The sequence below is a fragment of the Cricetulus griseus genome, chromosome 8 (genome assembly GCF_003668045.3).
Source record: "Cricetulus griseus strain 17A/GY chromosome 8, alternate assembly CriGri-PICRH-1.0, whole genome shotgun sequence".
In the NCBI taxonomy this organism is placed as follows: domain Eukaryota; kingdom Metazoa; phylum Chordata; class Mammalia; order Rodentia; family Cricetidae; genus Cricetulus; species Cricetulus griseus.
Window position 1 is genome coordinate 98,032,534 of NC_048601.1, and position 13,108 is coordinate 98,045,641.

Genomic DNA, 13,108 nt, shown 5'->3' on the forward strand with positions numbered 1-13,108 from the left:
CACAGCATGCCTGCCTTCCTCCCTGAGAGAAACCCACTCTTCTAATTGTCCCGTAAAGAGGTCCCAGCACTGCTCCGAATCACTCCAAGACCACAGCACAGGAAAACAGCTGGAACATGAGCACTACAGATGGACACCAAGTGGCTGGTCCCCCAAAACCCCAACTCAGTACAGGTAGAGAAGAAGCATGTGGTAAATTCACAGACTGGGATTTGGTGAGAGGAGTTATGACAGACATTTCTGGCATAGCAGGAAGGTATACTCTGGGCTCCCCCAAGGGGGTAAAGGTAATAATGCACAAATGTGGAGGCAAACAGTGGGCGCAGCCCTCAGCCAGCCAGTAAGAGAACCATGGAGGAACACCAAAGAACAGGCCAAGTATCAGATTCAGCCACACCCTTCTTTCCTTCCTTTCTTCCTTTCTTCCTTCCTCCCTCCCTCCCTCCCTTCCTTCCCTGAGTCCTTTTTGATCTAGTGGATGAGATTAGAATGTGTAATTAAGGGGTGAGGATGGTGGCACATGCCTGTACCCCAGCGGCTTGAGAAGTTGAGGCAGAAGGCAAGTCGGCCTAGATTACATAAAAGGCATTTTAGGATTTATAAGTGTTCTCCCCCCTGGCCACTAGGGGGCAAACTGGAAGCTGAGGAAGGGTGCGCAGTCAGGGAAGCCTGAACAGCTTTGGTTCCCAGCTCTTACTTTTCAACAAGTCTCATATCCTTGATAATTCCCCTCCTTCCTCCTCCTCCTGCCACCTTCAAGAGACAAGTGTCACTACCCGAGATGCAATGGTACTCCTAGCATTTGGGGACATACTCTGCTTCCTGATGGTGAGAACCTACCCTCAGATGGAACTTCTGAAGACAGCCTGCGATAATTTTTAAAAGCCATCAGTTCCCCAGTCATATTGTCTGTGAAAGGCCCTGAGAAGATCGCCTGGGGCCCTGTGTGTGGCTGTAGTGTCCCTGCCATTGCCCAGCGGCAGAAGAAGCAGAGGAGAGCCAAGTTGTTCCCTCTCCCTGACACTTAGCAATGGTCCCCAAGGGCCAGCAGCCTCTGAGGACAGACAGCCATCAGGAAAGCAAAGGGAAGGAAGCCAGGTGGGACAGTAAGGTGCAGAATTTCCTGGGAGACCCCGGTCATCACAGGGCTGTCCTCTCACACTGAACCCTGCCCTGTCACTAGTGGTGAGCTACTGCCTCCGCGCCAGCAGCTCTGAGCCCGGCTGGGTCAGCGCGGTCTTGAGACCACAGGCCTACTCAGGCCCTCCTCCACCTGACTAGGAGGTCAGAAGCCAGACTGCTGCGGAGGCAGCTCGGGAGCGAAGGCCTTTCTGCCCAACAGAACGCCCGACTCCCTTCCGCTTAATGAGGCTCGTTAGCAAAGGACGTGGGCGTGGCGCCCAGGGCTCGCCAACAGGCTAGAGGGCGGGAGGGCGACCCTGGCCCACGCCCCCCACCCAGCCTTGCTGCCTCCACCCTCCAGCCTGGGTTCCAGGAGGGAGAGAAGCTGCGGGGTTCCCGCTCCCTCCCTGGCCGGCCGGCTGCGCACCACGGAGCAGGAAGCAATCTGGGGCGGAATGGGAGCGGTGCGGAGGCGACAGCCCCCAGAGGACCCGTTCCCGCCGCCGCCTCCCTCCCAGCTCCGCCAGCCGACTTAATTGCGGAGTCCGGATTGATTGGGAATGCAAATGGCAACTGAAATGCAATCTCCACTCCCAGCAGGAGCTAGGGGGAGGGGAAGGAACCGAAATGGGGAGCACGGGACAGGAGGGCGGGGAAGGGGAGGGACCACGAATGTGGCAGGGGAGACCTGATGGGCTCTTGGGATTGGAATACACCCAGGAGGACCGCAAGGTGCATCTGAGAAGAGCGTTGGTCCCCCTCCCTCATGGGCGGGGCCTCTCAAATGGGCAGTTGTCCCCCCTACCCCACCCCCACACACCCGGCAGGTGGACATACAGATGAGCGACCTCATCGAGCGACCTCATCTCCAGCACAAAAGATAGACACAGGCCAGCCAACTACCAGGGCCTCAATGCAGGAGGGGCCCTTCCAAGAAGCTCAAGGAATGTTAACACCAAAGAGACCACCTGACTTCCAGGCTGCAAGTTGACAGGACTCCCTCTCCCCTGTACCCCTGCAGGTGGAGGACACAGAGAACAAATAATCCGGCCTCCAGCTACTGCAACCCCCAAACAGGAAAGCGAGTGGGAGCTGAGGCAAGCAAGTGTTCTCACTCACTCATCAAGTGTGTTTGGGTGTGTATAATAACACCGCCACCACTTTGAAAGCACCTGCCATCCTCCTCACCCTGCCACTCCCACACAGGCAGGTGACTAGGCTGCATCCATGGTGCGCCAGCAACAGAAGGCCCTGGACTCCTGGATGAAGCCACAAACAGGATTCTGTGCCATGATTCTGTGGACACAGGAACACACTGGCATACCAAGGGACAGGAGTGAGGGGACTGTCGTCCCTGCCATTCTGTGCTCTCAGCCTTTTCAGGTGACTCCCCTCCCAGGAGACTGACCCAAATGGAATGGTCCCTGGCAAACATAAATTCAGTCAAAAGAGGGGTGAAGAGAAGGCAGGAGAAAGAACGGGGTGCACATGTGGCTCCCTGCACCACCCTCTCTGGGCCCTTACAAGCCTCCCCGGACGAGTTCTTCTAAATGCACCTTCACAGAGCATCAGAACCCCCACCCCCACCCAAACCCTAACACATCATGCAGACCAGGGACTGGCCTGACCCTGGCCTGCCAATGGACCCACAAGTCCCTGGAAGGGTTAAACCTGCCCACAAGCTCTGGCCACATCATTCTCCTCTGGGGTCAAAACCTGGCAACATGTCCCTCCGCAGCCACCAAATACTTGGAAGACCAGTCCCGAGAAGGGTCCACTTGGCACACTTAACTCCTAGCAGCAGCACTGGACAGAGCTCCTATCCAACCCATGAGCTATCACCGTCATCAGTCCACCCCTTTCCAGCACAGGCACCCCATTGGGAGGTGTGGATGACCTAGTGGTCTCCGAGAAGGACTCAGAGAGGAGGTGGAGAGGGCTGGAGAGATGACTCGGCTGTTAAAGGCTAGGCTTACAAGGTGGAGAGAGATCAGAGGGTGACGCCTCTACTGAACTTTTTCTTTAGAAGAAGGTACAGAAATTCACATGCTTTCTTGATAAATACATCACACCCCTCATCAGAGAACTTTCCATTTGCACAGAGAATAAAGGACCTTGGACTTAGTGCCCAGCCCTAAGTGGGACATTTATGCCACAACCCCACACTTAAGGCTTAGGAACACGACAGAAGAGCGAGCAGAGAGATCCTTTCTAAGAACTAGATGACCAAGACAGTGTCTTCTGGACATGACAGGGATGTTGCTGAGGAAAGAGAACCAGCTCTCCTCAGGGATGAACCCAGATAGGCTGTCTACACCTCAGCAGTGAGCCTTACACCCATATACATACAGGTAGCAGTAACTGGATCCAGTAGGTGAGAAAGAAAAAAAAATAACAAGGAATGCTCACAGTGGAAAGACTGCACCAGTAAATCCCAGATGGGATTATCCCTCAGTACTGCCTCTCTGTGGTTCATGCTCCTTTGCCTGGCTTGTGTTTTTAAGACAGGGTTATGCTATGTAGACGACACTGCCCCAGGCTTCCTTATACAACTCAAGCTGGCTTCCCGAGTCCTGGGGTTACAGACATGTGCCACTATGCCCAGCCCCTAATGTTACTGCCTTCAACTGTTTTCCTTAGCCCAGAGTCCGGGAGGCACCCCGCCCCAGGTCTGGAAGCCAACCGAGGGCAGCAAGTGGCTCTCTGCTGCTCTCCGGTGGTGATGAGGAGGGAAGACAGCTGTCTAGGGACCAGGTTGTTGGGTCTCAAGCTATAGACCAGAATCGCCTGTCCCTTGTATTAAAAAATAAAAATTAAAAAAAAAAAACAAAAAAAAAAAAAACGGAAGGCCAGGGAGGTCCTGGAGAAACACACACACATCCTGGGCCGAGAGGAGACAGAGTGCTGACCTGCTTAATGGGGATGGCCCGGCCGCTGCCGATGCTGTCTACTTTGCACTCGGCAGCCTTCTTCTCCCGGTCCAGGTCAGCACCTTTCCGAGACTGCAAGAGAAAAGAAGAGACGTGTTAGCGGTCTGGGGCGTGTAGGGAGAGAACAGCCCGCCTGCAGAGCCTCACCCTCCCCTCTTCCTCCCTCTCCTGGGCAGCCCTAGCACTGGGTCGGGCCTGGGCCTGGGCCTGGGCGGCGGGTCGGGAAGGAACCGAGACACGAGTATTCCAATGGGTTTATTCTTACACACGGCACCATACAGAGCAGCACAGGTCACTGAGCCGGGCCCGCCCCTCACAAAGAGCAAGGACATGGAATACAGAGGGCGGGCGGGCGGGCGGGCCCGAGGAGCACGCAGCCCGGGGGCTGGCGAGTTAAGTGAAGTGACGGGAGGGAGGGGCGAGGAGAGGTGGCCCGTGGGGCTGAGGGCTGGCCAGGAGAACGGGGCACGACAACCAGGGACAGCCAAGTCCGGAAGTGAGCGGGCAGGTGCTCGTTTGCGCGCGCGCGGCACCGAGCGCACGGCATCGGTGTGGCCCGAGGGGCACAGTGGATGGAGAGAGAGAGGAGAGAGGCCGGAAGAGGCCTGCGCCCCGCCAAGCTCCTGGGGCAGAGTCCACCCAAATGCGGATCCTAGGAAACGGGGAGGGCCAGAAAGAGGGGCAAGGCAAGCGCGGCGGCGGCGGCGGCGGCGGCTTCCGGAGCAGGAGCAGGAGCGGCAGAGTCCATGCAGGAAGGAGCAGAGGAGGGGAGGGGCGGGAAAGCTCCCCCCAGGAGCGGCTGGGCCAGCGGCGGGCGTGAGCGCCCCCGCCCTCGGGGCCTCGTCGCTCTGGCCGGCCGGCCGGCGTGGGCCGAGCTCCCTTCTTCTCCATTCAGCGAGCCTGGCGCAGCGTCCAGCCGGGCCTGGTCCCCCGGCAGCCCCCAGCGCGGGCGGGCTCCGGCGTTCCTAGCCTTCCCTGGGGGTGGGGTTAGTTACAAAGGTTCCTGTGGGTCTCTGGAGCGGGGAGCTCGGCGGCCGCTTCTCATCTGAGAGCAGTCCCAGGGCCCGGCCCGCCTCCGGCCCCGCACAGGGGGAATGTCCAGAGGTGCTGTGTGTCACCACCTGGTCTTCTAATTTGGAAGGAGTTGGAAAGGCCTTTTTGTTGATGAAAAGTTGGAAACAGTGGCACATATCTGCAAATATCGAAAGAATAAAGATTTTGGCAAGTTATACTTAAGCCCCGCAAAAGTCGGTCAGCACTGGTGAGGGCAGAGACCCAGGCGCCTGGGGAGAGGCGGCAGCGGGATGAAGAGGAGGAGGAGGAGGATGAGGAGGACGATGTGAGGAGGAGGAGGAGGAGGTTGGAAAAGGAAAGGAGGAGGAGGAGGCCGCCAACTGCTGGGCATTTGTGGCCCAGCAGTCCATGTCAGCAGGGAACGTTCACCACTCTGCTGCCTGGGCCCAATCCCTCCTGTTTTCCCAGGGTGCCAGAAGCCAAGGGCACAGGGGCACAAGGGCACAGGGGCACAGGGTCCGGACAAAGGAATGCAACCGCAATGTGTGAGAAAGCCCAGCAGGGGGAGCACGAAGAACTGGGCAAAATTGCTAAAGATTAAATTGCTGCCCAGCAGCTCCACAGACAGCAGCTGCCTCCAGACCTCTCGGGGCTAAAGCTCAAGGCTAAAGCCCTCTGCCCCTTTGGCCCCAGGAGGAGGAAGGAGTTTGCGTCTGTTGTCATTGGGTCTCCAGAATGAATTGCTGGTCAGGATGAATGTGATGAGGCCTACCCCCAGCCAGGCTGCTAAGCCAAGGGGCTGCCAACAACCAGGAAACCCCAGGAGCCCAGAGTGGCACCTCCCCATGAAGGATGGGAATTGGAACCAGGGCAAGAGTGGCAACAAATGAATACATGGAGTCATGAAGGGGAGACTTGGGACATCACAACCATGCCCAGAGAGGAGTCACCAGCCACAGAACAGGCAGCACACAACAGGATCCCCCTGGAGCAGGTGTAACTCCTCTAGGAAGGATGAAGGAAGGGTGGCCCCAACAGCAATGATGGGGTGAATTCCCAAGATACACCCATAGAGTTGAACATGCCTTGAGGCTGCCTCAGGGACAATGGCGCAAGTGAGGTCATCATGGAAACGATGGAAAGAAAAAATAAGGTCGCCACTGTGAAGATGGAGAAAATGGAAGGGCCTGCAGGGAAGGCCGTGCTTGAAGCAGCCAGGGGTGTGGTGGTGGTGCAAGGCAGCACAGTTGAGGCAGGCAGGCAGCAGAGTACACATGGAGGGAGCCTGAAGGTGCTGTGGCAAGGGGGCCAAGCAGGGAGGCAGGGATGCCCTGACGTTGAGCCAGCCAGTGGAGGAAGATGGGAAGATGCTAAGAATGGAATCAGTCAAGGCAGCGGATGGTTGAGACAGGCGTTGATGTTGGGAACAGGCTGTGGAGGGCGCCAGTGGCGGTCACTGTGACGTAGGCACCCAAAGGCTTTACAGCAGCAGCAGGTGTGGGCGTGAGCAGGCAGCCACCAAGACTCTGCACATCTCAATGGATGGAACAGAACAGAAAAGAGAAGCCGTGGGTCTGCAGGGCTGGAGCTGGGGAAGCACAGTGTGCCCCGACAGCAGCAGTAGCCATCAGCAGAAAGAGGCCAGTGAGCGCGCACACCAGGAGCCAGCAGACAGAGGGGTGCAGGGCAGAGGCATGTCGAGCAGGGTAGATGTCAGAATGGGGGATAGAGGCCCAGGGGCACTGGCTCTGTCTGGGCAGGGTCCAGAAAGTCTAGCCTGGCCAGCTGGATACAGGCTCAGGCCAAGAGCCAAGCCCTGGCTCTCAGAAAGAGGTGTGAAGTGATGCAGAGGGACAGGCTGCTCACCCACCTTTGTCTGCCCACAGCTCCTGAACAGTCCAGCCAGAGCCCCAGAGAAGGGCCACAGCCAGGGCAGGGAGGGGCATGGTGTGCAAAAACTGGGATGGGAGTGGTAAGCTCAGGGGCCAAAGAGCTGAGGGGTTGGCTCTGAGCAGGGAGGCTCAGTGGACCCCGGGTAGGGGCATGAGGTTGGTGGGGAAGGGCAAGGAGCTCACAAGGAGACAGGACAAACCTGAGCGGGAGGCACGAGGCAGCGTGGTGAAGCCCAGGAAAAGATGGCTAAGCCTTTGTTAAACCAATCACAGCGGTGGGTGGGAAGCATGAATGTTCCCCTCGGCAGTGGGGTAACGGAAAAAGAGCCGGAAGGCAGACTGGGAGGCCTGGCTGGGACTCTAGCTCGGCCAGCTAACCCTCTGTGTCGCCTTGGGCAAACAGCCTTCCGGCCTCCGGTTCATTAGCTGTTGAATCAAAGGGGGTCAGGGAAGTTAGGCCACAAGTCCAAAGATCCCTTCACACTGATACAGAAACTCTAGGGTCTGGGAGGGAGGCAGGGGGGGAGGCTACAGGGGGTGAGCATGTGCACAGGGGGAGGGTCTGAGGGAAGCCCTCCTGGACTCCGAGGTGCAACGGGGAACCTCTAGGAACCCTGTGTGTCTACGTGTGACAGCGAGCGACTGCATCCTCTTGACCTGGGGCTGCCTGCCCTCCTGCTCGGGAGCTCGGGAGCTCGGCGCAGCCCTGCCTGTGCAGTGATAGCAGCTGGGCAGGGAGGAGGGTGGGGCACGTACCGTGAAGATGTTGGAGCGCCTCTTGGACTGCTTGCGGATGGGCGTGGGGGTGGAGGAGGCAGCGATGGTCTCGATGCGCAGCTCCCGCTGGCTGATGCTGGGGGTGGAAGGGACTGAGGACGAGTAGTCACTGAAGGCGCTGCCATTCGTGGCCTAAGAATAGAGAGGCTGCTGAGAGGGACTTGGACAGGGGGCCCACAGCACAAAAGGCAGCAGAAGGGCTGCTGGCTCCAAAAGGTGGTACTGAGGAGAGGTGGCATGTCCTGGAGGCCAACAGAATCCAACTGCCACCATGAGGAACCTGACACCTGTGTTCTGGGGCTCTGGAAGGGACTGGATGGGGATACCTCTGTGCCAACCTGAGAGCTGAATCAGGGGCACCAGCTAACATTCCAAAATCAGGGATACAGCCCGAAAGTGAACCAACAGTAGCATCACGGCTTGCAGGTGGTCTGGGACAAGAAGTAGGTCACCATTCTGAATCCTCAAAATCAGAGGCAGAAGGCTGGGGGTTGGGTTCCCTGAGCTGGGGCTGGGCTCAGGGGGTTGGGCAGTCTGGGTTTTGCTTTGACAAAGTGTATGGCATAGACAGCATCAGTAACAGTCTGGGGTATAGTGCAGAACAGAGCAAAGGCTGCCGAGCAAAATAAGCTGCAGATGGAGAATGGAAGAGAAGGAAAAGAAAGCCAAAAATGTTTATAGGATGGAGACAGAGTACAAGGAAGTGTCTTCTCAGGACCAGAGAGGCGGTGCTAGAGTGCCAGGCCCTATCTCCAACAGTAAACTGACCAGGGCCTGAATACACCCCTGCCCTCAGCAGCCTCCCAAGGGCAGGCCCACTGCAAAGAAGCAGGGTGTGAGGTAGGTGTACCACTTAAAGATACAAAGACATTCTCCTATGCCCTCTCCTTACCCCCTCCTCCCTCCTCTTTCCTTTGAGGAATGGCATATTAAGAATCTTTGTGCCTTCTCACAAGTCCTAAGAAGGGTCCTGGCACTGGAGCCAAGCTACCACTGGAAAGCATAGTCGCTGATCACTAACCACTGTGGATGACTCTGGGCTTGCAGCAGTGAAGCAGAGCAGGCAGGGTACGCAGCTATGGAACCAAGCACTGGCCCACATGTCAAGGGTCAAACACTAATACAAAAATAGGCCCAGATACAGACAAGTGTCCAAATGGTATGACAGGACATGCAATGGCAGGAACTGGCTCAGAATCGGCACATTCCGAGTGGAGCTGAAATCTGAACACCCTCATGAGAATGTGCTGCTCTTCTAGTATAAAAACACTGCCACAGGGCACAGAGGGCCAGCCTTGGTGCCTCCTGGGCTTGGGGCTGTCAGCCACTTCCTCCTCTCTGGGAAGAAGGCACTACACCTGCAACCAAGTGGAAGTGTTTGTCCACTAGAGAAGACAGGGTCAGGCCTGCCTTACCAAGGGGAGTGGTGAGCACACCAGAACTTTCCTTTCTTTCTGTGCCTGCTAAGTAAGGTTTCCTTAAGCAGTAGCTTAGGAGACCATTTAAATGGCGTTCATTAGGGCATGTGTTTGTGATGTCGTGGCCAAAGTAGTTGGGAGGAAAGACAGGGGAGTGAATAGCATAGAAACTGGGACAAGAGGCAGTCACCACAGGAAAAGACCAGACCAAGGCCAACCATGCAGTCCACACAGAACTGGAGCCACAAGCAAGGCCAGGAGATGAGCAAGGGTGAGGATGAAGCAGAGGAGCTGGGAACAGACAAGAAAGGCAGGGAGTACAGGGACGTGGCCGCACCTGATTGATGTGCACAGCCGGGATGGAGGCAGCAGACACGGCCGAGTGGCTGGGTGAGTTGGGCAGGGACTTGCAGGGCCCAATGGCCAGCTGCTGCTTCTTCCGCAAGGCTACTACTTTCTGGGCCACTGCAGGGAATAGCAAAGTCAATTCTTCCACTTGCTGGAGAGAGGGGTTGAAAGCCCAGCTCGCCAGCTCCCCAAACACATGTAGCATTAATTAATTGCTTGCCACAGAGCCACCCTGCGCCCAGCTCTGGGGTCCTGAGTTACCATCCTGGAAGACTCGTTCCCAGCTCGCCAGCTCCCCAAACACATGTAGCATTAATTGCTTGCCACAGGGCCACCCTGCGCCCAGCTCTGGGGCCCTGAGTTACCGTCCTGGAAGACTCGTTCCACATTGAGCCCATAGGTCGCACATGTCTCATAGTACGTGCAGCGTTTCAGGTCTGTGGACAGCTTGCGGGCCCTGCTGTCATCAATGACCCGGGGATTGGCGGCACTGATGGCATCTGTTGGAAAATGGGGGAATCACTCAGCTGGCGGAGAAGCAACAGAGGGTTATGCACTGATGGGCAGGCAGACGCCCAAGTGGGGCACACAGAGCACAGACAACGCAGGTGCCTGGACCTTGTTTCATTCTTCTAATGCCTTTTTGAGTGAAAACAAACCAGTAACTTCATGAGTCCTTGATCATTCAATGAGAACAGATGTGGTCATAGCCCAGTGTTACAGCATATGCCTACAATTCCACATTTGGGAAGCCAAGAGAACTGTAAATTCAAGGTCAGCCTGGGCTACAGAGTGAGACCTTGGTTCATAAATCAATAATAACAGCAAAAACTATGGACACAATAATCACACAGATTTCCAAATCATCCAGAGAAAAACAAATGAAGGACCTTGGGTTTGTCACTGTTTAGCAGAGAGTGGGAGCTTGGGGCTCACAGCCTATTTATGGAGACTCCACTGATCCTCCACCATACCCCGCCATGCGGCATGCCCTGCCTCACCCTGTGTGCCCACCAGCACCATGGGCACCTCGCTGGCATTTCGGAAGCTGCAGAGGCGCAGGAAGTAGTTGTACACCGTCTGGAAGCTGATTTCATCCTCCAGGCTGAACACAAACACCACTGCATCCACCCAGGCAGCAAACTGGGGAGATAAGCAGAGTCAGCACCCCACTGGCCCTGGTGAACTTGGGTACTACTATGCAGGCATGTTAATAAGAGTATCACCTGGAGCTCAGGGGGGCCTCCTTCATCTCTGATCAGCAGCAGGTAGCTTTGGCCATCCACCACAATCTCCTTTTTAAATCGACCCCCTAGGACAGAACAGAGGTCAGGACCCAATGAAGGTAAAGGGTGTGTGTGCGTGTGTGTGTGTGTGTGTGTGTGTGTGTATGTGTGTGTGTGTGTGTAAAAGCCCTGGGTTCCTGAGGAGAAGAGAACCAAATGTGGGGAAGGAGAATGGTGTGTGTGTGTGTGTGTGTGTGTGTGTGTGTGTCTGTCTGTCTGTCTGTCTGTCTCTCTGTGTGTGTCTGTCTGTCTCTCTGTGTCTGTGTGTGCACGTGCACTTGAAGCCCTGGGTTCCTGGGGAGAAGAGAAGAGGGTGGGCCAGGGGAGGAATGAGCTCCACATAGACACAATGTGGAGGAAGAGGCAATCTATGGCTTAGCCTGTGATGCTCACCTTCAGGGGACTCTTCTTGAACGTAGGTCCCTGTCAGGTATCGGTGTACCAAGGCTGATTTCCCACTAGACAGGTTCCCCACTATGCCCTGCAGAAGAGGAATGGGTAAATCGGTGGTCAGAAGGCACAAGGGAAAGGTGAGACTGCGGCGTACTCGTACGAGGAAGGAGCGTGCAGGTTGGAAAGGCCTAGAAAACACCAGGGTAGGAGGAAGCAAGCCAACAGAGCAAGGAGTGGAAGCCAAGAGAACCAATGTCCAGACCCACAACCTAAATAAAGACTGGCCCACCCAGCCACAGGGCCTCTGGGCCTCCCATGGCCCCACTCACCACTTTAAGCTCCGGCACGGAGCGGCTCAAGGTCCACTCCTGGCTGTTCACAAATGAGTCTGCAAAGACAGAGCCATTCCATCAGGGCCACAGTGGTACACACACTCCTGCCCTATCCTTCAACACTGCCACACACAATACCCCTCTTTCAGTCAGGGCCAGAGGAGATTACTGCCCTCCATGGGACCTTGACCCTTACCCTAACTCCCTAGGGAACAGAGCAAAGACAGTCTTCAGGGCAGGGCTGTGAGCTGAGGCTCATCTTCCTACACTGGGTCTGCTGCCCCTCCTCATCCTCCTCTTCATGGTCCGTCAGGGCATAGAATCCACATGAGCTCACCTGGCTTGGTGCCTGGATGCCTCGCACCCAGGTGTGAGGCTACTCTAACAGGTCTCAGACCAGACCCAAAATAGGCAGGGCCCTGGCAAGGGGGACCAGTCTCCTTCCTGCGAGTAGGAACAGCTCACCCTTGGCAGGGTGGGGCCACCTACCACATTCCTGAGCCAGGGCGAAGAGGGAGGAGCCTCACCTGGCCCTGTGCTGTAAAGGCAGGTCCAATGAGGCACATGTACCAGGCCTGCCAGGGCTTCCCCGCCGACCCTGCAGGAGAGCAGCCCCCTCCCTACTTCTCATTAAACCACACCCAGCATCACCTGCCCCCTAGACTCAGACAAGGTCCTTGGGAAGGAAAGCCTCTTGCGACTCGGTGCCCCTGTCCTGACAGCCAGTGCTCATCTATCCCCCAGCAAGCTCTAGATGGCCTGGGCTAGACTTTGTCTGGGCAGTGCTTGCTGTCCTGCCCAGCTCCCACTCACTGGCCCGGCCCACAGATGTTTCACAGCACTATCTCATTCAAGTCCACAATCCGTCCCTGACCTCGGTTGCAGAGGCAGCTAGAGAGGTCCCAGCTCCCAGTTAGGAAACTCCCCAGTCCAGCCTAGAACGCCTTTCCTGAGCAGCCACGCTGTACTGTATCCATCGTATAGAAAAAGGATGGCACTGTAACCCAGGTCCTTCAGGTCTCCTAGAAACACCACGCCAAGATGCTACGGACAGTGTCATTGCCTGGAATTCTCTGCCACTGCTATCTCCCCTGGACACTTCCAACAACGATAAACACACCAACTGGGCGGCGAGGGAACTTGGGTCAGACCCAGCTATTCCACGCAATGAGCACCCACCAGTCTCTCTACCAGGTAGGTTCAAACCGTTTCTCACACAAACTGCTTTCGGCCAGACTCCAACCAGAGAGGCTATCACGGCGCAGCGCGTTCCCCCTTACCCCTCGAAGCGCCCAGGAGTCCCGGAGCCGGGGCTGCCCGGCGGCTCCACAGTGGCGCCGCGGGTGCAGGCTCCCTCCTGCGGAAGCGGCTGGTGAGCAGCTTCCAGAGGCTGGCGGCGGTGCGGGGGCGGCCAGGCTCGGCCGGCGCGCACTGGGCGTCGGCGCCCAGCAGGTCTCGGCGGCTGGGGAAGGTACCCAGTGAGCTGGCGTCGCCGTCGCTGCGGGTGCGCGCGCGGGGCGGCCGGGCAAGCAGCCCCGACTCGGAGCGCCGAATCTCCTGGCCGCGGCGCAGACGGAAGCTGAAGCTCTTCCTGAG

General features: G+C 57.0%; 1 protein-coding gene across 1 annotated transcript in view; it reads right to left on the reverse strand.

The window, feature by feature from the left end:
* Positions 1–13,108, reverse strand: part of Agap3 (ArfGAP with GTPase domain, ankyrin repeat and PH domain 3) — a 51,782-nt gene that overhangs the window by 15,394 nt on the left and 23,280 nt on the right. The window contains 8 exon segments of the mRNA XM_027428436.2: positions 4,032–4,124; positions 7,715–7,867; positions 9,491–9,618; positions 9,867–10,001; positions 10,503–10,644; positions 10,728–10,813; positions 11,181–11,268; positions 11,510–11,568. Of these exon segments, the coding sequence (XP_027284237.1) occupies positions 4,032–4,124; positions 7,715–7,867; positions 9,491–9,618; positions 9,867–10,001; positions 10,503–10,644; positions 10,728–10,813; positions 11,181–11,268; positions 11,510–11,568 (884 nt within the window).